This window comes from Alternaria viburni (genome assembly GCF_023758015.1).
Source record: "Alternaria viburni strain BMP 2772 chromosome Unknown scaffold_11, whole genome shotgun sequence".
Taxonomy (NCBI): Eukaryota; Fungi; Ascomycota; class Dothideomycetes; order Pleosporales; family Pleosporaceae; genus Alternaria; species Alternaria viburni.
In genome coordinates, this window is record NW_026055780.1 from 338,331 (window position 1) to 361,188 (window position 22,858).

Genomic DNA, 22,858 nt, shown 5'->3' on the forward strand with positions numbered 1-22,858 from the left:
TCCCTTTCTCTCCCTCTGCGGCCTGTACTCACCATGCCGCACCTACCTATAGTCTCCAAACACCGGCGGTCGTCGCTCACCAGTGCGTCATCTCCCGAATTCCGGCCGTACCGAAGCTGATGCAAGTTTGAATGTTTAGGTAGCCGCGGGTCTTCCATAGACGAGACACGACGACACGAGGGCGGCGACGAGACGACCAAGGAGGACGAGACCGTCATGGATTCCGAGCAGGGCAGCATGCTCTCCCACATCATATCCCAACTGCGACCCGGCGCCGACTTGAGCCGCGTCACGCTTCCTACCTTCATCCTCGAACCGCGGTCGATGCTGGAACGCATAACAAAGTGTGTAGCGCATCTAGGCTTGGCGACGGGTGCATAGGCTGACTATCAGGCAGCTTCATGGCACATCCGGAGACACTTCTCCCTATAACCAAGGTGGAAGACCCCGTACAGCGATTCGTAGCAGTGACAAAGTTCTACCTGAGTGGTTGGCACATCAAGCCCCCGTATGCATATCCGCCGTCTTCTTGCGCCCACAAGCAACAACTGATGTGACTTAGGGGAGTCAAGAAGCCGCTCAACCCCATCCTGGGTGAAATCTTCACAGGCTACTGGGACTACCCGGACGGCACCAAGGGCTACTACATCTCCGAACAGACGTCGCACCACCCGCCCAAGTCGAGCTACTTCTTCATGGCCCCGGAGCACAACATCCGCATAGACGGCACCCTCAAGCCTCGAAGCAAGTTCCTCGGCAACTCCGCGGCGAGTATGATGGAGGGCATCGCAGTTCTGCGGCTACTAAATACCGGCGAGCGATTGTAAGTCTAGCGCATGAACACCACATCTTGAGGCTCACGACAGGTAGTTTCGTCACTCAACCCAACATGTACGCGCGCGGTATCCTCTTCGGGACGATGAAGTACGAGCTTGGCGACCACGCATACATTCGCTGCCCCGAGACCGGTCTCACTGCCGATCTCGAATTCAAGACCAAGGGTTACTTCAGTGGGTCCTACAACGCTATCGGTGGCTACATCAAAGACTCCAGCGGCAAGAACCTCTACGAGCTCTCGGGTCAGTGGAACGAGGAGATGTACATCAAGGATCTGACAGTAAGGTTCTCACTCTTGCAAGGTCAGAATATGTACTGACCATCTGTAGACTGGCAAGAAGGAGCTCCTGTTCGATGCAGCACATACCAAACATACCCCACCGTCGGCTCGGCCTCTCGAGGAACAAAACGACCGAGAATCGCAAAAGCTCTGGCACGATGTGACCGAGGCTGTGAAGCGGAGAGATCAGGACGTCGCAACCGATGCCAAGGCTAAGATTGAAGACATGCAAAGACAGGAAGCTGCGAAAAGAAACAGCGAGGGCGTGGACTGGCACCCACAGCTCTTCAGACGCGTAAAGGGCGGTAGTGGCGGCAGCGAAGAGGGCGAAGAAGACCTCGACTGGATCATCAATGCTAAGATGTCAGTACCCTGCAAACTCTCCGTATGCGTTTCGTGCTAACAGGATGTAGTGATGGCAAGACGCCTGACGAGGTCGTCAAGCAGATCCTGCAGATCTACGCGATCCTCCCGGGTCAGAAGCCAGACAAACAATTCAACATCCCATCGCGAGCGAGTGAAGCGCATCTACCACAGGCACAAGGAGCTGTACAACCAGCGGAACAAGTACCCGTTGGACAGTCAGCACAGTCTACGGAAACGTTGCAGCCAGTACCGTCCGAGCCTACAAGCGTGCAGTCGCAACCAGTGACACAACACGAACAGCAGAGCGTAGGTCTTCCCAGCAACTTCGACGGAACATCGACTCATGCCCCGCCCTTCAAAAACAGCAGCATCCCCAGCAATTCTAGCAACCCACCTATGCCACCTCTCGAAAAGCCCTATTCGCAACCTAGTGCGATCTCACCCGAGAACCGTGAGGCCTTCGCCAAGGAACTGCCTCCCAGCAAACTCCTTAATTCCAACCCCGAACCAGAGCCACGAAAGGACGATCTCCTGCGGAGGACCGATAGTGAGACTCAGGAGGACGATGAGTTCCATGATGCACAATCGTGAGTTCTTTTTCCGAGCTCTCGTTGGCTCCGCTATCGATACCTACTACCGTAATCTGGTATCTTCTTTCTTTTTGTTGTCATGGGTCAAGGCTCACGATCCTATCTATAGAGTTCTCGAATTGAAAGAATCCAAGAAACGCTGCGGCGGCGGATGCTTTTCAACCTGCATCCCATCATAGAATTACCCCAATGCGGCCTTCATTTTATCCCGTGTCTCTAGCCTGGTAACGGGTTGTGGTTGGATGGATGGTGGCATCGAATGCATTTCTGGAAAGTACTAACCCATGTTGGTTTGCGCAATGAACTAGTATGTGAATGATGCAGTTTGAGCGGTGTTGCCTTGGGATGCCTAGATCATGTCCAGGGATGGCAAGGCTGCAGCCACGTTTTGGGACAAAGTGGGGTTGGTGGCGTTGCACCAAAGGTGCACGCCTAATCCGAAGACCCCATAATCCCGCCGTGCCGCCCTAGATACTCCACAAGCTTCTTTTAATAAGAGCTCGAGTTCCAACCTTCTGTTCTGATACCAGCTTGTGTTTTATTCATCTTTTATCATTCATCATGGGCTCCTTCGATTGTTACTGTATCTTATGCTCTATCTGCATGAACATTGGTGCCATCAGGATTGGATCGAGAAATGGCAAGTCTTTGCGCAAGCGAGATCGCGTGATGGATATAAGAATGGGGAGACGTACTGGGAAGAAGGTGGGACGCGGGATTGTCTACAGTGACGATGAGGACGAAGAAATGGAAGATGCGATCGACCCCGAAGCCGTTGAGAAGCAACGCATCGAACAGCAAGAACAGGAGGAAGACGATGCAGATTCGGATTACGAACCTTCCTCGGATTCTTCTTCGGACGACACGAAATCTATCGATAGCAACGACTCCGACTTACTTACGAGATCATCCGAGATTCTTGACGTCGCTCTTCGACCCCGTACCCCCGAGCCTGGGCCTGTGGAAGAACTCGATGATGGAAGTTGGTCGCAAGATCCCGAGTTGGACATTAGCGATGAGTGGGGTCTTGACAATTATGCCAGTACCGAGAACACTGAGGACAACAGTTTTGATCCTAGACTCATCGGACTCGACGACGTCAAATGGATTAATCGGGTCCGCGCACTGGCACTCAATCCCGAGCGGAAAGCCTACATATCCGGTAGAGGCCGCTACTACGACTATGGCTCTCTAGATATCGAAGGGCCTGGAAGAGATCCCAATGATCCGGGCGAAGGTTCTTTGAACATCACGAGCTACGCGAGTGGGGACGAACAACAAGCTTTTCCATTCCACGAGGCATGCTTCGACATTCTCGCAAAGAGCATAGGACTTGAGAGCAGAGATATTGATAAGCATGTGATGTTGAGAACGTTTAGCGCTCTTCTTGCAAACGAAAGACCAGTTTTGGATGTGGACTATCAGGTCTTTTCGGGCAACGAGCAATTTTGGCATAATGGAGCGGGATCGGAGTATGAAGTGTGCGATCCTTCCCCCCGACCTGCTCTCCAAGAAAGTATACAAGACATCCTACCCGCCAACATTTTCGGTGGGAGTCCGCAGTTGGCAAATCTAGCGCACAAGGTGCGAACGGATCCAATTGCAGTCCTCCCGTACGACCTGCTTCTCGAAATCCTTGGATATGTTGACTCCAAAGACATGCTTTCGCTCATGCAAGCTTCGCATCACGTCAACAGCGTCACTCGCGAAGCCGCATTCTGGAAACATATGGTACGCATGCGTGTATTGCCATGGTTCTACGAGTTGCGTTACTTCGTGGAGACTGCGACCACCGATGCGCTCGACTACAAAGGTCTTTTTCTCTGGGTGGATGCATCGACTCGTCCCAGGTTCGGCATCCAGGGACCCCTCATGCACATAGCAAATCGACGCCGGATCTGGGGCTGCTGCCAGCCAGTAGCCTCGCTCTACAAGAAAGCAACTGGGCCGGTCGAGCCCGCTGAGCCGGCAGACTCGGACGAAGCAAAGGCGATTCTAGACAGCTCCGTATGCTTGCACATGCCCATGACCATGTATCCCCCGCCAGCTCAGACCGAGACCGTTTCGGCACAGTTTATTCACTCTTGGAATGAGATTACTCATCGTGCTTGCGTTTTGGACACCTACTGGCGCCAGATTAACAACAGCCACGACTACTTAGTGGGCATCTCCGTCACCTTGGGTGACCAAACAAGACTTTTTGGCAGCTCTGATGGATTTACTGGACTTCCGTTTCATCTTGATCGTGGGGAGTGGATCAAGGAGATCGTCTGCTGTATCGAAGATATTGTGAATCAGACCGGGCCTCATGGGAAGCCTGAGGATCCTTGGCCATCCAAGACTGCTATGATCAGCGGTATCTCTGTACGCTGGGCTCACCATCTCCGAAGAAAACTATACTAATTAGAAGTAGGTGACACTGAATAGTGGGAGAAAAAAAGGCTTGCACCAGAGTTACGCTGGTGTACGGAGGCCGTTCCAAGTGTTGGATGGCATGCATTTAGTAGGAATGACGGGTCAAATTGCTTCGGTGAGTTGCCAAATGCTGCAGCCGTCTGCGCTACTCTACAGGCATCTACTGACCTCATTGCAAGAATGGAGCTATCTCACGTCTCGGTCTTCTTCAAGCATGCAGACCGGACTCAGCACCACTCACTCAGCCGCGATATGCATCTGCTCAGCAGATGGCATGGGGAAAGCTTGGATCATCGCTACCCTACGATCGTATTGGTCAAAAGTATCCTCAACAGGCTTCAGTCTGGGCGCATCCTACGATCCATTTCGAGTCCTTCCCCACTCCCATTCACCCCATACCATACGAACTCCCCGAGGATATGATGCCCAACGATGTGTTCATGTGGAACAAGAAAAACACAGGTATTGAATGCTTTCAGCCCGTTGCAACGAGTATCTCCATGCCTCACGATTCGACCGCTCTACCCAGCTCCCTCCCTGCGACCAACATATCGTCACCGTCCTACCAACTCCACACCGGTATCGATATCGTCGGCATCAACCCCGGCCCTCATGACATGTGGGGTAATCGCGGCCGCATGGTCGGCCGTCGCGGACCCGTCCTATGTCAATCCCCCAAATGGGCGCACGACATGACTGAGCCTCTCCGAGAATCCCTCAAAGCCGCATGGCAAGATATGAATAAGACAGGCAGTGGTCCACACCCTTACCAAATACAAAACACCGTCACTTTCCCGCTGAACCAGGAAGACATCACTGAAGTCCATGTCGAGCAGCAGTACCGCGCTCTCAAACTTGTTACGCAGAGTGGTCGGGTTGGCTACTTTGGGGAGCCGGATATGCGCGATTGGTTCGTGAGGAAGGCGGTGGGTGGAGAGCAGATTGTGGGGATTAGTGCGTGTTTTGGGGCGTTGGGGGGTTGGAGTGAGTCGGCGAGGATGTGGAGTCATCTCAAGTTGAGTCGCGTGGGGGTGGTGTTTGAGAGGGTTAATGGAGAGGGGAAGGTGATTGGTAAGGAGGAAGAGAAGGAGATGCGGGAGAAGGGTGTGGTGTTTGAGGAGGGTGAAGTTGTTATGTGCTCAGAGTAGGAGTGTATTGGCGTGGTGGTGGAACTCCAGTATGGTGTTTTGCGCAATGTGATGTCGATCTAGTTCACGCGTTTGGGTAAGTAGTTCTTTCATAGATTTAGTAGGTACATTTCTCTTGGTCAATTTCAGTTCAACATCACAACGTGTCTTTCCATATACTGCGTTCCAACGTACGATTGGATTGTGCTCATCCAGCATTTCGAGATCATAACAAGAAATACAGAATGCAACGTAGGGGGCGGTGACAACGCACATATAAGCCATCAGATGTAGTTCGATATGGATGATCCCAGTAATATGCCAGGGACGAACCTCATCGCACGACAAATCCAGGCTCTTATCACAACATCTCCGGACCGGCACGGAAACAACTTACCATCTGCCAGCTACTCACCGTTCAGTACAGCAAACCAATTGAGAACGCCGCGGACCTGAAGATCAATGTTGTCGCGTCCACGATGATGCGTCGTTCCCCACGCGCGATAAGGTTCGTGCTTGAGGGTCAGTGACATCATCCCTCGCGAAAATGCCTGGGCAGCGCAGCTAAACACAGCCTACTTCTGACAAGGTTGCGCTATCCAGATCTGCCACGTTGATCCGCGCTTTCTCTTGGTACGCGTCTTGGACAAATACCGCAAAGTATATACATTGCGACTGGCAGCCGGAATGAGCTCGTCGTGGTTGCCGCTCGACGACAACGACGCGATGCACGACCCGCTTGAGGAGCTGCGCAACCCGCGTCAGGCCAAAGATGACTTTTTGAAGTATTTGAAAGAGGAGGTGTTGAAGTTGAACTTTTATCGCGCGCATATGCTGTACTTCGTTGTCGTTATCGCGATCTCGTCGGTCATTGTTTATGGGCAGGGTCTTGCGGATGGGCCCAAAGAATATGGAGATGCGCATGTGACTTACACCGACGCGCTGTTCTTATGCACCAGTGCTATGACAACTACAGGTAAGTGTCTTCCCCGTCCTCTGGAATTGTGTGAGCCGAATACTAATCGATGCAGGGCTCAATTCGGTAGACCTCGGAGATATGTCCGGCTTCCAGCAAGCGACCTTCGCCGTGCTGCTCATGATTGGCAACATACCATTTGTATCGACAGCTGTGGTACTCATCAGAAGAGCACTATTCCGGAAAAAGATGGCAGATGTCGTCAAACATTCGCACACGATGCAAAGACTCGTGCAAGATATCGAGAACAGCCATTCAGATCAAAACGAAAGCAGCAGCAGTACCGGGAGCTTGCGCCAGCGACCGAATGCAAAACAAAGCCAGACAGGAAAAAATGTACGAGAAGAGAACGAGGAGCCGCCGCAAGCAAAGATGTATCCAAAGTCTAGAAGACGCACATATCACTACGAGACCGGATTTGGCTTCATACCAACACCTTGGGAGATGAAGTCCGCACGCAACTTCTTCAGCCGCATTCTGGACCGCTTTTCGACAGAGTTGAAACCCGAGAAACACGACTACGTCTCCTTCAAGCCGCATCTCGACTCCAAGGGTCGATTCCGCGAGCTCAGTGAGCAAGATCGCATGGAACTTGGGGGTGTGGAGTATCGCGCACTCCAAGCTCTGTTGCTTATCCTTGTCGGCTACCAGATCTTCTGGTATCTTCTTGGTATCACTTTCCTGATACCGTACGCATATCGCGACGATACCAAGAGTACATTGTATCAAGAGCAGCCCGGTGCCATCAACCCAGGATGGTGGGCATATTTTGCGACGGTGACGGAATTCTCCAACGGTGGACTCAACGTGCTCAACGCTAATTTCGTTCCCTTCAGTGGCAATGCATATGTTTTGCTTGTGGCTGCATGTCTCGCGTTCGCCGGTCAGACGCAGTTCCCGATTCTACTCCGCATCACGATATGGGTGTTGAAGAAGATACTGCCGAAAGAGTCTCGCATCAGAAACACGATGCAATTCCTTCTACAGCATCCGCGACGGTGTTTCATATACCTTTTCCCTAAGCGCGAGACGGTATACCTCTTTCTTGTTCAGCTGGGCATCGACATCACTGCCTGGCTTTGCTTCGAGATATTGAACATCGGCATGCCAGATGTCGAAGCTCTATCCACCGGCGCTAGAGTAGTAGACGGACTTTTCATGGCCAGCGGACTACGTACTAGCGGCGCATACATCATCAACATGAGTTCGCTGGCACCTGCATGTCTGGTGGCTTATCTAGTCATCATGTACATCTCCATCTACCCCATGACGTTGGTACTGCGGAAGACGAACACGTACGAGGAGAAATCGATCGGACTGGAAGAGAACGACAGCAGTGCTGCTGGCGTAGCATCACACTTGCAGAAGCAGCTCGCCTACGACATCTGGTTCCAGTTCTTTGTATTCTTTCTCATATGTATCATTGAGCGAGGTCACATTCTCAACGCATCTCCGGGATTCAGCGTCTTTTCGATATTATTCGAAGTCACATCGGCGTATGGCACCGTAGGACTGAGCCTCGGTGTACCGGGCAAAAACACCAGTCTATGCGGCGACTTTGCAAGCTTGAGCAAAGTCGTCTTAATGGCTGCTATGCTACGTGGTAGACATCGTGGACTACCTTTGGCGATCGACAGAAGCATTCTTCTACCCGGCGAAGAGTTGATGCATCGCATGGATCAAGAGTACAGCTCGAGGGGCACAGAGAACCCACAAGAAGAGGCAGAGCTGAGAAATGACATTGAATCGAGTGGCGAGCAACAAAAGAATGGTGGAAAGGGCGACCAAGATCCCGAAGACAGGAGAGGGTCGCAACCGGACAACGAGGCTGGTCAGGAAGGGGCGGGAGAGACAGTCGCAGAGTCCAACCCCTGATGAAGAAGGGCCGCAAGCACAGTGCAGCCGTGGTCCCCTCGGGAGTACTGTCGGCCAAACATCACCCCAGATAGCCACAACGATTACGTTGATACAGTCACGAGAGTCAGCTGACCCAACGACTCTACGGTCCGACACAATCCTTTGGGAGTCACGCGTTACACACGCATTAGGCGACTACACCGACGCAGGCTTTCCTATCGCCTTATGCACCAGCAAACCTTCGGTCACACTTCCAGAACCCCTCACTCATGCATGTCGCGGATATGACCGAACCCACGGCTTCAGCCTGCGACGTCATCTTCCCCCCTCAGCCATGCATACACAGATTCTATCAGCCCTACAAGGCATGCGAGCGAATCCATCGCGCGCATCCATCGCTCACACGCCACAGTTATGCGCCTCGAAACTAAGGCGCTCACAGATCCCCACCAGGTCTCAAACCCAGTTCGCATGAATACCGCCAACGCGACCCTGACCGACTCCACTGGACCGGAATCCAACGCACATCCCTGACACTTGCCGGAGCGTAGATCTGCATTAGGACTTCGGCATATGCGCTGACCGGGGACATGGAAATTGACTCGTTTGGTTCCAAGCCAGGGGGGAGTGGTGGGGATTGAGGGAGGATCTCTGGTCGATGAGATGGCGTGTTTACAGGGGGGACCACAGGAAAGGGATCATGGAGGAAGGGTAAGGCAGCAAGGCATGAATATCGGGAAATTAGCAACAGAGCACTGGTAACTTGTAGATGGCTGGGATGCAGTCTAGTTGGACGGATGGACGGGCTGTGGCGTTGTGCGTTAGGATCGGTGGGATGCGAGTCAAATGACGTTCGCGGGATGGGCGGGAGATGCGCAGGGCTGACATGGGGTCGAGCGTCAGACCAGCATGGAACGAGAATAGGAACACGGGATGCCGAGTTTTCTCTCTGCTCTCGCAAACCCGTCGCGTCTCTTAGTAAGACGGTTGTGTATTTGGAATTCTCAATGGTCCTACTCCGGTCTATGACGAGGCTGTTTATATGCACATCGCCAAAGACGACACACCCGCGTGTATTGCATGCACCCCTGCTTACGTGTGCGGAAACCCACCAACACAACGTCAACTTCCCACTCTGCCGTTTCGCACTCCGAGCACGCCGTGTGCGAACATCGTCGAAGCGAAATCGCCATCTACACGCACACACGATCTTGACAGGTGCATCTGACGCCCACGCCCGCCGTTACCAACCCGTTGTGCCGCGCAAAGAGCAACTAGTGCGGTCCCAAACGTTTCACCTACCAAACACGCGACGAGTCAGGCTTTCACCGCACCCACCGGTACCAGTACGGCAGCGACAACGGCAGCGGCAAAGAAGGAAATCATCCGACGATTGCAACGGTATGCTAGTTGGAAAAGAACAGATGGTTCAAAGGCGCGTTCGCGTTCGCTTGGTAAGTTCCGTGATGTGGTGTTCTGTGCCTTGGGGTTGGATGTCATGGGCGGGCCTTGGAAGCAAGGCTGCCGCTGTCAGATTAGTTATCTGGACGAGGAATCAGCTCATCAGCGGGTAAATGTGAGTAAGAGGTTGATTGTGCGCAAGGTCGAGGGTGCTCGAGTGCGAAGGTGGAAAAGGGTCACGTTGTCGTTGATGCCGTGGCCAAACTCGAGATTTTGCGAATATCTTCATCTTTTCAAGACTCAAGTGTCTTAACATGCCTTTGATATGATATCAGTAATACTACGGACAAGAGGAAGTTCGCAAAAGGTAAAGGAGAGGAAGTCATGTTTGACATGCTCGCTTAACCGCCTGTATTCGGCAAACATCACGCGTAAGCGAAATGTCAGGAACATGTGGTCGTCAAGGGTATGCTCGTTGGAATTCCATACCATGATGAAGTGACTTGAGCAATATGAAATATGAGCTAGTACTGTGGATATTCTTCTGTATTGACTACCGTTACCATCTACCGCGTAGAACAATGCCGCAAAACTCTTCAAAAAGTGAAGCGCCCAGATACCCGTTGATGCTATGCGCCAAGACCAAAATTCCAAATGCTGAACGCCTGAGTAAAAGATCCGAAACATCAAGTGTCTCATATGCCATGCTAAACCATACCGCTCTTGACATATACCACCGAGGACGTTAAGACAGTAATGTGAAGAAAAGGGTTGATTGAATAGCGAATTAACGAAAGTAGAGAAGAGGAGAGAAAGAGTCATTTGCCAATGCCATAACCGCATTCCCATGCCTAATGCCACGACCCAGGAAGTGATCTAACAAGTACAGGAATGTGATGATAATGGACATTTATTTCCTATCGTCGTTGAGGAGGCTGGCGATGGGCATGTTGTCCCTGGGCGCAGAGCTCCACGTACCAGCCCTTGGGCGGCCAGAGGAAGGGACAGGCATGGGCAGAACGTAAGGCATGCGCTCTGGGGCTGAAACGGCGCTAATGTTCATGGGGTTCATCGGGCTGTAGTGCTTGGCTGGCTCGCTGTGGGCAGGCGAGATGTAGCTCGGGAAGACGGAGGGCTTGAACATGGGGTTGTGCATGATGCTACCATCGGGCGAGGCGTCCGGAGTAGGAGGGCGGACAGCGTTGGAACCGTTGCGCCAGATCTCCTCGAGCTGGGCGGGGGAAACATCCGCACCGTAGTCGGCAGCGACGGTAGCCCAGAACTGTTGGCGGCGGGCTTCGTAGATGGAGCGGAGACGGTCAGTGTCAACGATCTTGGGCTGGTGGGCCACTTCGGTGTTGATACGGAGACCGTTGTAAGGCTCTGGGGATCCACGGGGAGTAAGGGTGCGGGGCTTGGGAAGGAGGATCTTGTGCTGGGAGCGGCCGGGAGAGGTGGTGATGGAGTTGGCGCGGACATGGGGACTGCCAGTGTAGCTCATGGGCGAGCTGTGGCGGGACGATTGAGAGTACGCGTCCTGATCCATAGTCATGGAGTAGACCGGAGCAGTACCGGAAGAGCTGCAAGAGGCGTTGGAAGAGACCGAGTTGTTGCGCTTGCGGCGGTGGCTACCGTGCGAGAGCTGATGGTAGTGCAGGCGGCATGCAAGCTCGGTCTTCTTGAGGTGAGCTGCAATGTGCTTGTAAGGCATCTTTTGCATGCGGGTCTGAAGAAGGTAGTTCTCCTAGATATTGTAAGTATATGGTGGATGGTGATGAGTGCAACTGGTCAACATACCTCTTCTTCGGACCAAGACCTGTTACCACCGGCTGACATCTTCCTAGCGCGGAGGCTGGAAGGGTCAGGAGACTGAGAGTTCATCTCAGGAAGAGGGGAGAGAATCTGGGGCTGGTGGTGAAGCATGTTGTAATCGTTGTGTTGCTGAGCTGATAGTATGTTGATGTTGATGTTGCTGATTGGAGTACTTGGCGTAGAAGAAGTCGTTGATTCGTGTCCACTAGGGATGTCTGTTCGTTGTGATCGAGGCTGGCTCTGAAAAGAAAGTATTACACGGTGTGTCGGTAAAAAAGTAATTGCTCAGCAATGTTGGTAAAGTTGATTAAGTGAATGTAGTGCAGCCCAAACCAGTGGGAAGTAAAAGAGAGTATTACAAGGCTGCTAAAAAACAAAAGACAGATGCCGATTGAACAGATGCGGTTGAAGCCTCGAAACTTGGGGCACTCGGGCAGTTATAGAGTTTGGACAGAGGTCAAGAAACGGGTCGGTCAGTGGTCACAGACCAGGTCGATTAGCAGTGGCAGTTTCTGAGATTGGCAACGTTTTCAAACCGTCGCTTCTGCAACTCGATTCCTGATCGGCATCATGGGGCAAAGACGGTGTTCGCAGCCAAAATGTTTAGAAGAACCTTGACACGAGACATGTTAAGCCGGAAGTGGAACGGACATGAAGACGCATACGAAATCGCTGCCTGGGGCTCTGAAGATCTAGAGCGGGATGCATAATGTCCTCAGCCTCATCGGGACCCACGGGGACAGTTTCAAAACCGCGCGCGTCGGACTTGGTGCAGTTTTGACGGAGCGCGAGGTTTGACAATGTTTGGAAAGCTGGAAACAAGCAGCGACCAGTGCCGAAGCGACGGCGGGCGCTAACGCAGAACGTGCTGTGACAGGCTGCGGGGGGGACTGTGCGCCGGCGGTCGCCCATTGCAGAGACAAACAACATTGGCAACGAGCTTTGAAGCACTTCTCAACGACGATGCCTCAGACACTTTGCTACGAATCTGCTCCATGTGAATAGGGCCGAGCAGACGGTGAGTGGAGATGATTCGCAACACACAAGAGTGCAGATGACGACGCTGTGAGACAGGCGAAACGAGTACGTTCGGATGGGTCGTGTTCCGCCTACAGCATCAACACGTCAGGCAACTCGTAAGGCCGAAGCGCTTGGCAGGCCATGTGTGCTGCTATAGGTCGTAAGTGGTAAGGCTGTGGCAGAGCGGTTCTGATCAAACGCTTGTGGCTTGTAGTGATACTGGCGCTGCGTCAGGCGGCTGGAGAAAGAGCTTGGCTTGAATGCGGAGCGGAGCCTGGGTTGAAAAGGCATCCAGGCCCACGGCGAGCAAAGTACTCAGGACGGTCCGGCAGCAGCGAATCGATTACCTCACTCCTCTTCCCCGCGCCCAGCGGTGTTGCTGATGAGCGCAAGAGGTCCTTGTTTGGTACCATCGTTGCAAGCCGCTGCTGCAGTGGCCGTGTGGAGAAGACAGGGATGGCTCGCACTCGGCGACGACTGAGGCCGGGCTAAATAGCAGCACAATCTCTGTGGTGGTGAGGGCGCCATTGGCGGTCAAGCGGCCGGTCGTGAGATAGATTGTCGAGCAGAGCAGCCGTCTGACGTGGTCGTGTTTGTGCGACTCTCGCCATGGCGACTTCCCGCTGTGTTGTTGACCGATGATGAGGTTGGAAGGCACGAGCACCACTCGAGGAAAGAGCGGCCGGTCCATGCACGCTGCCCCGCTCCAGCTGCCAGCAACTTCGTCACCACTACGGCACGCCATCTGGCCTGGTAGCGACTCCACGGTGACCTGATCTGGGGTCACTCTACTCGACCCGGCATGGGAATCGCCATGACACTCATGACAACATGCGCTTGTCGCTCCCACTACTCCGCCAGCGCCGTGGCTGTCTGTATACACAGTCATCATGTCGCGACACCCGATCGGGGGCGCTCCGCATCACTCGCATCTGCACTGGACACGCATGGAGCAGTCACGCGCTGCGCACTCTACCTCCGCTGCCCTCTAAGCACTCGTCGCGCTGTCCCCGTAACCTCAAAGCCACCTGTTCATCAGAGCCGGGCCCTAGAGCCTGTTACCCCGCTTCTTGTCTGCAGCGCGTCCCCGCGTATCTATACCTCGACCACCACCTTCAATTCACTAGCGGGCAAGTACTAGTACTTGCCCTCCCCATCTTGGGCGCCGACCCCCGCTAGCATTCGGCCACTTAACCTCACAGCGTCGCCCTCGTCCTCCACCATGATGCCTATGCCTTCCTCCCATTCGCCCGTCTGCTGCCAACCTGACCCTCTTTGTATCCCTTGTACTTGATCAGCGCTCGCACCGACAGGCCATCTGCTTCCTTGGATATCATGATGATCTACTGCCTCCAGTCTGGCCGTCGTACCCTCTGAAAGTGGTCCTGAAGCTGTAATATACGAGCATGACACTACACTCTATAGGCGCATCCTGCTCTCCCCAGTGAAGCTGTCTCGTGCTGCCGCCTGCCTGGCTTAGGTCTTATCGCCCCGTCTGCCGCCATGTCGTGAGTCTTTCCACTATATCCGTCTCGTCTTGTCCCCATTCTGCGACTCTGAGATACTTCCCCTACTCGACTCGGTACCTTGCCGCGCGCGCTGACGTTGTGGCCCCCGACAGCTCCTCGCCCTCCACCAAGCGTAGCCTGAAACCGTCGCCCATTGCAGCGAACCCCCAACCGAGCGTTCAGTACTCTGGACCGCCAGAGCTGCCCAGTTTACAGCCAGCGGCGTCATTCACCACGGCGAATCCAGAGGCTCACACTGGCGCTCAACCGCCACTGCCATCTCCTACGAGCCGAAAGCGCAAGTCTGTAACCCTCGGACAGTCCCAGGAACAGATGGCAGGTACTGCAGATAGTGCAGAGGCGCAAGCGAGTAGTGCTGTGTTGCCACCCACGGCTGATGTCGATGCTGCACAGGAGCCCAAGACCAAGAAGAGTCGGACAAATACGCCTTGGACGCCAGCTGAGGAATTGAGATTAAAACAAATGAGAGATGCTGGAAATAGCTGGAGCGAGATCGCAAAGGTGAGCAGGGCGCTTGCCGGATCAGACAACTGCCGTGTTCCCGGAGAACAGTTAGCTGACTTGGCCTTTGGTAGACGTTCCCGCAGCGGACAGAAGGGAGTGTAAAGAAACATTGGTACAAGGTGGGCATGCGACCAGTACTGTTCCACTGCGGACCCTCTAACTGACCTTCAAGGACATGCACTATGCCGAGTTCGCTGAGGACGAAGTGAGTTAGAGGCTATATCTCCGTCCCTCTGAGAGTGTGCTGATGAGTAAGAAGAGCGCCGCGCTGCTTGCCGCCATCAAAGAATACGATGCCAACAAATGGAAAGTCATCGGTCAGAAGGTTGGCAAGCCTGCAAAAGTATGTCTTGATCGTCTCTGAACGTAGTCTTCGCGTGCATGAGCTTGTACTGACGTGCACCAGGCATGCGAGCAGTACGCAAAGGAGAATTTTGGCGGCAAGTACTGAACGACACTCATGATCACAGTCTGCATCTTTCCGGAATTAGTGCGGTGGGGCCCGCTTATGATACCAGCTTTCCTATCTTGATCGAGCATCGCATGCGCAAAAGTGCTGTGGGCATCCGTTCGTCCTTCTTGGTGTTTCCGGACGTGGTTCTCGGCAGCGGAGTACACAAGGCATTAGTCGCCTTCTCTTTCCAAAAGATGCTTAGCAGTTTTCGGCAACGCTGACCAATGTTATTGTGTTTCTCCGCGGTCATCCTTTCGCTTCGGGATTTGGTTGTAGTCCTGAGGGAGCTTCCATCCTGGATATAATGTCGAATGTCTTTACTTAGCAATAGTCGGCAATGTATCCATGCCATAACGGATTGTCGCATGTGGGGAGCATCTCAAAGTCTTGCGTGTCGAAGCGGCGATTGGCCGATCTTGCTTGTGTTATCGTTTCACGTCAACGAACAGTTGGGAGAGTTGGTTTCGGCAGCCTGCAGCGGTTCGTTGAATGTTTCAACCCCTCGCCACACCACATCTCAACGTTCCGCCTCACCTACTGCCGCACGCAGATCGGCAGAATCCGCCTGGCTATTTGTAGCACACATAGACGACGCGCCTTTCCCGTCAGTGTAGCAATCATGGCGCAGAGGACGATCGTTGTTTTCTTTTTCGTGCGATCAACGGTGTCGTTGGGGCGATCTCAGTCGCGACGCCCACGTGTAACGGCATGAGTTACCCATAGTCCCAGACGAACGCTCCGGCTATGCTACCGAACCATATCAACGGGCGCGCGATGTGGTCGCGACGCGCTTGCACGAAGCCGTGCCGTAACGTCGACAGTAGATTGCGCGTCGGGGGAACTTGGTCGCCCACAATGCGCCGCAACGCGCTTCTACTCACCGTGTACATGCGCTGCACGCGCTCCGCTCACGACGCAGGCCAGATGACATGGCGGCGTGGCCGCGGTGAAGGGCGCGGTCTGTTGGACGGAGCGTGGTGAGGGCTGCATCGTGCAGTTCCGCGAGCCTATAGTTCGCAATGGCGTGCATCAGCCTAAATGGATAATGCGCCGTTGGTCGAGTACTTGAAGATTGGCAGACTATCGCTAGGCCTGAAAGTCGTACATGGCGACGGCGGTGAGGTCATAGCGAGGGCTGCAGATGCAGGGAGATCCCAGCCTCCAGCCGGGGAGCGCGTCTGTCGTGAAGGCGTCACGTGAGAGCGGCTGGTGGTGAGGGCGCGCCAGGAGGATGCGGTTGCCTCTTCGGCGAGCGCATCCGTCGTGGCGCACATAGGGCGACCGTGTAGGCAGCGGCACGACGCACTGGACTCGCGATGCCTCATCTCGCCCATGCAGTCGAGAGATGACCTGTATGCGAGGCTTGCGGGCCAGAAGATCGCGGCCGGCTGCGATTCGACGTCGACGCTAAAATCGGGAACTCGCTACTCAGGCGAGCCCGCTGTCGTCCTCGCTTGCTCCTTCTCCCCACAACGCCTCACGCAGTCGCCCTCCTCAAACACCTGGCTGCTGTCTCAGGTATACTTTCTAATTGCCACCAGCACTCCGTACACCCGCTGCGTCTGCAGCAGGCCGAAGTGCGTCATCCAATGCGGGCGTCGGGATATTTCTGTGGCTGGTAGATCCCAACTCATGGGGGGTGACGAAGCGCATATAGGGCAGGGTCTGACTCTATACCTTGAAACGGCCCACGCATGAGCCAATCTGAGGCCGTCATGCCTATGCGTTAGAGAACCATGACCGAGAGCCCTGCCATCGCTCGGTCCCACTGCTTACAGGCGGGTGCTACGGCTGCGTAAATGCCGGCATCGACAGCTGTCCTGCCCTGATCCGAGTACCGCTTCTTCGCCAGCACCATCATGCTCCATGGGGCCCTGAGCCCGGGTAAGGCTCTTCCAGGCATGAAGTGCCGTCGACTGAGGCACCGGGCGTGTATGCCATTGAGATGCCATGAAAAAATGCCATCATTGTCACAGCACCCCTCTGCCAGGCCGTTTGGAAGCACTCGCCTCCGAGCATGACCCGAGCACCTCTCCCGCGCTCCTGGCTCCGCCGTGTCTGGTAGACTGTGTCTCATCAATCTGGCAGACGGCGCTCGCTCGTGGCGCTGCCTCTTCGGGGAATCGCCTCGAGCCCCTGCCGTCTTGCTAGCCGGTTCAGAACGTCTTCAATGCACATCTCCTGGCCACCACGCTGCGCCAGGATCCCTCCTGCAGCGCCTGCAACGGCGTTGGAGATCTTTCTGGCGGCATTCTAGAAATAAACGACGATGGCATGGACCGCGCACGCCCCGGGCCCCACCGACCCTCGCAAGCCGGGCACAGTACCTCATGCCCATCTCATTTTGCATCAGCAGCCACTCACGACCCACGTCTGGCAGCATTGTACTCGTCCAGATCGCATGCCGGGGGACCCCTCCTTGTCATTGATCACCGCATTATGCTTGACGTAGAATCAGTTCCTGGGCCTTCCCTACTAAGCTCATTTGGTGCTCCTCAGGAACAGAGCGTCTCGTGGGGACGACCCATTGCTGTACATGCTTGGATCCTGTGTCCGTGTGGCAATCGCACAAGACGGACCGGGCTTTTGAAGGGACCTACTGCCCGAGATTTTTAATGCCTTCTCCCATCAGGCAGGAATCTTATATTCCACGAGCATCCCCAGCCATACGTACTTTTCGTTTGTTCCCTACAAGGCTACAACCTATATTCGACAACCCAGACGCTTAACACACGCGATAAGACCTCGACCGATGGCGCGTTCCCCTAGGCCTTTCTTGCTCCAACATTTGTCAATATAACAAAATTCGAAATACCCAAACGCGTGCGATACAGCCATCGCAACTCCGAACACCAACTCAAACCAGGCATCCTTTTTCTGGCTCAGGTCTCACTGCGGCGGCCTGCCAGAGCAACCTAGCTCTGGTAGTCTCCATGCGTGATCGCAACACTGGCGAGTCCCTATCGAGGCCCTTTCCTCGACTACAGCGTACCAGGCGATGCCGGGGAAGAACATCACATACCGACCTCAAACGTCGAACATCAAAATGTCCTCCATTCCCATACCGGATTGCCTCCGGGATACCACCCTCACTCCTTCCTGCAGCCACACCAGTCTCAAACGCTGCAACATGCCGGCGCCGGCCACCACCCTACCTACACAGACATCGACACACATTCATTACATCAACCCCATCTTCTGCGCCACCACTCCATGTCGCAACACTCGCCATCTTCCTACAACGTGGGCTACCCACCGCCGCCCCAGCAGACCGCCGGACGCAAGCGCAGCCACCAGGACGACTTGCAGCACGAACTGCCTCCGAGCTTAGAGCAGCAGCTCAATCCCTACGCACAAGCAACGGGAAGCGTCTCACTACAACACGCGACCCAGGGTTACTCCCTTCAACAGTATCCGCCGCCCGCTCCACAGTCCTCTTTACCTCCCACACATCACCACCATCTGCCAAATACTCATCGCAGTAAGAGACATCACCCGATGGAGGGCCAACCTCCCTCTCCCGCTCAACACCATGGCCCTCCTAGCGTAGTCGGTCAAGAAGGGATGCCCCCGCCAGCGCAACGACCCCGCGGCCCAAAGCTCAAGTTCACGCCCGAGGACGACCAGTTACTCGTCGACCTCAAAGAGAAGAAAAACCTCACATGGAAGCAAATCGCCGACTTCTTCCCTGGCCGCAGTTCTGGCACACTCCAAGTACGGTATTGCACGAAGCTCAAAGCAAAGACCACTGTCTGGACGGATGATATGGTAAGTCGCAACCCTAGTCATGAAACGCGCGACGTCGTGCATCGCATCCACAATCTCCGACATGCTAACCATAACCGGCAATACAGGTGGTAAAGCTTCGCAACGCCATGCAGGAGTACGAGAACGACCGATGGCGCATCATCTCCTCGAAGGTTGGCAGTGGCTTCTCGCCCGCCGCGTGCAAGGACAAGGCCGAGGCACTTGAGGCTGTGGAGTTGGCTGCGCAGGAAGAGGAGGAGGAAGAATCACAACATCGACAACATCAACACCAGGGTGCCTACTCCTCGTCTCAGATGGCAGCTGGTCCCAGCGATCCCGGCGCAAGTTACCAATGACTGGCCGACTCTAACTGCGATGGGCTGGCTGGCCAGTTCGAGGGCTTGCGTGCATGGTGAGAACAAAAAATATGAACAACAAGCATGCGCGTATGCGGAAGGGGGGCAGTGTTGCGGGGTTTGTGCTGGACACAAACCTGCCTCTCTGTGGTCGATTTCGGCATTTGCAATACTCTTCTGGGGCACACACCAGCCTCCTAATCACTAAACACATTTCCTTTACGACGTACCACGATTTGGGCCAACGGTATACCCTTCCTCTTCCAATACACACTCCTTTACAAATTACCTGCATACTTTGGATACTACGAACGATTATTCCTTCGACGCGCGACACATTCCAAGCGAGTCCAGCATTGCGGTGGCGTTGGGAAAGAGACGGCTCGGGCTGGTATCACATCATCCAGGGAGCTGTTGGAGGTTTGAGTTGACATGGACGGCATTGAGAAAGAGTCGGCCAGCGTTCCGGATACACAACAAGGGTGTAGGGAGTGAAAGAGAAGGAAACGATACCCAGGCAGAGTCGGAAGGGGCGCATTCTCATTGGTCTTTGTTTTACTCGTCACTACATCTTTTCCTTTGTACATCACTGGCGGTATCGTCATATGCTTTTGCTTATTTACATACACGCATTGCATCTATTCTCTTCTATACATAATCGTTGTTTCTTGCTACGCGACACAATCTTGCCAGATATCTCCTTCACACTCTGCATGTCTTACTAGACTACGGTCTTCGAGCCAACAACTGCATTTTGCGCTTGGTTCTCAGAATACCCATTTGTAATCTGTGGCTCATATTCATCTCCTACGTCCATCTCTCAAGGCATGACACCCGTCATCTAATGTCAAATACCTGTACCCGGGTCTTCCATCGCAACTTCGATACGCGATATGCGATCGCATGTAAATCATAACCCGCACTTGATATCAATAATTTGGAATGCTATTATGCGCATCATGTTCGCTGATGACCGTGTGTCAATGCCGGGGTTGTGGCTTGTGTCTCAACCACAACTATGGGTTTCAGATCAAGCAGTTTGAGATGCGCATCTGAGACGAGTATGGCCGCGAAGATGAGATCAGATGCTTAAGCTTCATGTTACATGTCGACATTATCATGAGATCTGGATGCGCATGGCATGATGCTTTACAGGTGGTGGTGGTGTCATCGGAGTTGCGGCCGGTCGCGGATGCAACAAGTCAAACTTCATGCTGGTATAGTACTTGCATCAAGCGCATGTGAGCTACAGCAACAAGCTTGAAAGAATTCAATTCCAAATAATTGCGCTGACACTCATTTGGGAACCACATCAGAGTGTATTCAAGCAAGCAGTCCATCCCTATCCAAACGCGATGCCTCAAGACCCAGCTCAATGCCTAGTCCACAACCAATACCACCATGTCCCCAACTACCGTTTTCCAAATACCTCCATCCCTTCCCCACGCCGCTTCCCAGCCGTCTCGAACTAATGACACCAAGGCATTATCACCCATTACCAAGATACACATGAGCCCTCGCCAACCGATCATACTTTCGATATTAAGAAAGCGCGGGCTGACCATGCCGCATGCGGGAAGGGGACAAACCTTGTTCATAATATCCGGGTTAGTGATATAGTACATTGTTCCCGCACACACCTCGCTACTGTTGCGCCAAATGGCGTCCTTTGGTCAAAGTAGAATATGCAGAGCGGATGCGGGCGCGGGAGGCGAAGAAGGCGCGGTTGTTTGTTTTGGAGAGAATGAATGCGACGCGACCTGGACATTGGTCACACCGGTTGATGATAGACAAACCACCTATAGCACCCTATAAAACGTGCGCCTAGCTTCGCGACTATTGCCTACTAGTCTACGGAGCAAGAAGAAGAAAAAGTCTTCAAGTTGGGCGTTCACGATATGCGCTGGTTTGCATCCGACTCGTCCAAATCCCGAGCCAGTAGTGACCGTTTGTGCAGCACGATCCGACGAACCCTGTCGTAAGATTCCCTCTTGAGCACCCAGCTCGTCGTTTACTGGCCCGTACCAAGACGACCCTGGTCCTTAGCAGCCAGCTCGGGTGTGGCCACACGCACGCAACGAGCATGCCGCGGCAGGCATATGCTGGATTGGGGTTGAACCGGGGCGAGAGGGAGGTTTTGCTGACCCTGTGCAGGACGATCTCTTGCCATAGACGTACACCCGATGGGCTGATGATGATGATTATGATGATGAAGCTTTTCCGACGTGACCACTGCCATGGGCGCAGGCACACATGTCTCTCGCTTACACTTTCCATGGACCCTGACCGTGCAATCCCTTGCCTGTTGCGCCTATGCCGCACCCCCCCATGGCGGTGGATGCTTCCTTTCTGCTCATCAGCTGTGCCGTAGCAGTAGCGATCTCCTTCTTACGTGTACTCCGCTTTCTTTCGGGAGCTAGCTAATGTTGATCTAACCGACGAACGCAGAGGGTGGAGGTCACGAACGGAATACGCCGAAGGCGAAAGCGGAAGAGAAGTATCAAGGATCGACACGCCGCTGCAGTGGATATTGGGAAGCCTCACGTTGTGCCTTTTTGCTGGTAGTGGCATCCTCGTCGGCCATGTGGCAGTGGCAAGACAGCCGTTTCATGTTTACATGTTGAGGTGGCGATTGCTATGTTTACCATTTGATGATGGATAACGAAGTGATTGCGAGGCGGAAAGCGGAGATCGTGTACTCGTGATCGACGAGGACCTGTGCTACCGAGAGACATCGCTTAGAGATGCATCGCGGGTGTAGGCTTCATCGGGATGTGGGGAGAACGATAGAGTCACGGCAGGTACACCGGAGTCGGTGGAGGCCGTTGGGTGAAGGCCCAATCTAGCAATGACTTCGCTTATCCGCGGCCATCGATCTCATGAAAGGTGAAATCGCTAGTCATGCTCATCGTGCAGAGAGGCGTCTCAACAGATCGAGGGCATTGACGCGTGAGGCGTAGGTGTACTTGCTGATGTGGGAGGTCTACTGAGCCCAACGCTGCTATACATTTATGGTCCGCATCCTTTCCTTCGACGACCATTGAAGACTACGTCATCCCCATCGTAACCTGCTTCTCGCGATACTTGAGCTGTCAATGAACTTGTGTTTCAATATTCACAAGATTCACCGAGGTTTACCCATACGTGATGGCTGACCAGTCACCTCCAAGCGTCAATGTATGCATCGCACCACCGCGGCGGCGATTGACAACAAGGGCTTGCTAGCTCGGTGCCTTGCTGCGCGATGCTGCACCGGCGCTGTGAACACCTGCATGTGCGCAGTACCCTGTCAATCGGTGAAGGAATATATCGAACGGGCGCGAGTAATACTCCGGCGCAGTGAGCGTTGTACCGTGCCGTCGCCGCATCCCGCCTTTTCGGTGCACTGTCAGAGAGGCAAGAGGCAACAATCCAGGAGCCCGGTAGATGGTCGGCCGGTTTCGAAGCAACCGGCTTTTCTTGCTGCTTCTGTGTGTCGCATACGATCTTGTGCGCCGCAGAGCTGTCAAGTGTTGATGACGCGCCCAAAGCTGTAGCCCACAACATAGCGCGATGCGTGTGCCAGCTCCGCCGCCAACGGCCCGCAA

At 54.0% G+C, this 22,858-nt stretch overlaps 6 protein-coding genes across 6 annotated transcripts; 5 read left to right on the forward strand and 1 right to left on the reverse strand.

Annotated features, from left to right (window-relative positions):
- Positions 1–33: 33 nt before the first annotated feature.
- Positions 34–2,074, forward strand: J4E79_005762 (uncharacterized protein; the record flags this gene model as incomplete). The annotated part of the gene is made up of 7 exons (XM_049354640.1): positions 34–82; positions 140–344; positions 398–508; positions 563–823; positions 871–1,117; positions 1,167–1,480; positions 1,531–2,074. The coding sequence occupies 7 exons, from the start codon at positions 34–36 to the stop codon at positions 2,072–2,074; spliced, it is 1,731 nt and encodes a 576-aa protein (XP_049210763.1).
- Positions 2,075–2,754: 680 nt separating this feature from the next.
- Positions 2,755–5,636, forward strand: J4E79_005763 (uncharacterized protein; the record flags this gene model as incomplete). The annotated part of the gene is made up of 2 exons (XM_049354641.1): positions 2,755–4,437; positions 4,734–5,636. 2 exons carry the CDS (start codon positions 2,755–2,757, stop codon positions 5,634–5,636), a joined length of 2,586 nt encoding a protein of 861 aa, XP_049210764.1.
- A 705-nt stretch (positions 5,637–6,341) lies between these two features.
- J4E79_005764 (uncharacterized protein) lies at positions 6,342–8,466 on the forward strand (the record flags this gene model as incomplete). Its single annotated transcript, XM_049354642.1, has 2 exons — positions 6,342–6,591; positions 6,647–8,466. The coding sequence occupies 2 exons, from the start codon at positions 6,342–6,344 to the stop codon at positions 8,464–8,466; spliced, it is 2,070 nt and encodes a 689-aa protein (XP_049210765.1).
- A 2,293-nt stretch (positions 8,467–10,759) lies between these two features.
- On the reverse strand, positions 10,760–11,772 carry J4E79_005765 (uncharacterized protein; the record flags this gene model as incomplete). The annotated part of the gene is made up of 2 exons (XM_049354643.1): positions 10,760–11,593; positions 11,647–11,772. 2 exons carry the CDS (start codon positions 11,770–11,772, stop codon positions 10,760–10,762), a joined length of 960 nt encoding a protein of 319 aa, XP_049210766.1.
- A 2,412-nt stretch (positions 11,773–14,184) lies between these two features.
- Positions 14,185–15,165, forward strand: J4E79_005766 (uncharacterized protein; the record flags this gene model as incomplete). The annotated part of the gene is made up of 5 exons (XM_049354644.1): positions 14,185–14,189; positions 14,243–14,711; positions 14,887–14,919; positions 14,971–15,057; positions 15,121–15,165. 5 exons carry the CDS (start codon positions 14,185–14,187, stop codon positions 15,163–15,165), a joined length of 639 nt encoding a protein of 212 aa, XP_049210767.1.
- A 3,501-nt stretch (positions 15,166–18,666) lies between these two features.
- J4E79_005767 (uncharacterized protein) lies at positions 18,667–19,271 on the forward strand (the record flags this gene model as incomplete). Its single annotated transcript, XM_049354645.1, has 2 exons — positions 18,667–18,936; positions 19,023–19,271. 2 exons carry the CDS (start codon positions 18,667–18,669, stop codon positions 19,269–19,271), a joined length of 519 nt encoding a protein of 172 aa, XP_049210768.1.
- Positions 19,272–22,858: the final 3,587 nt, after the last annotated feature.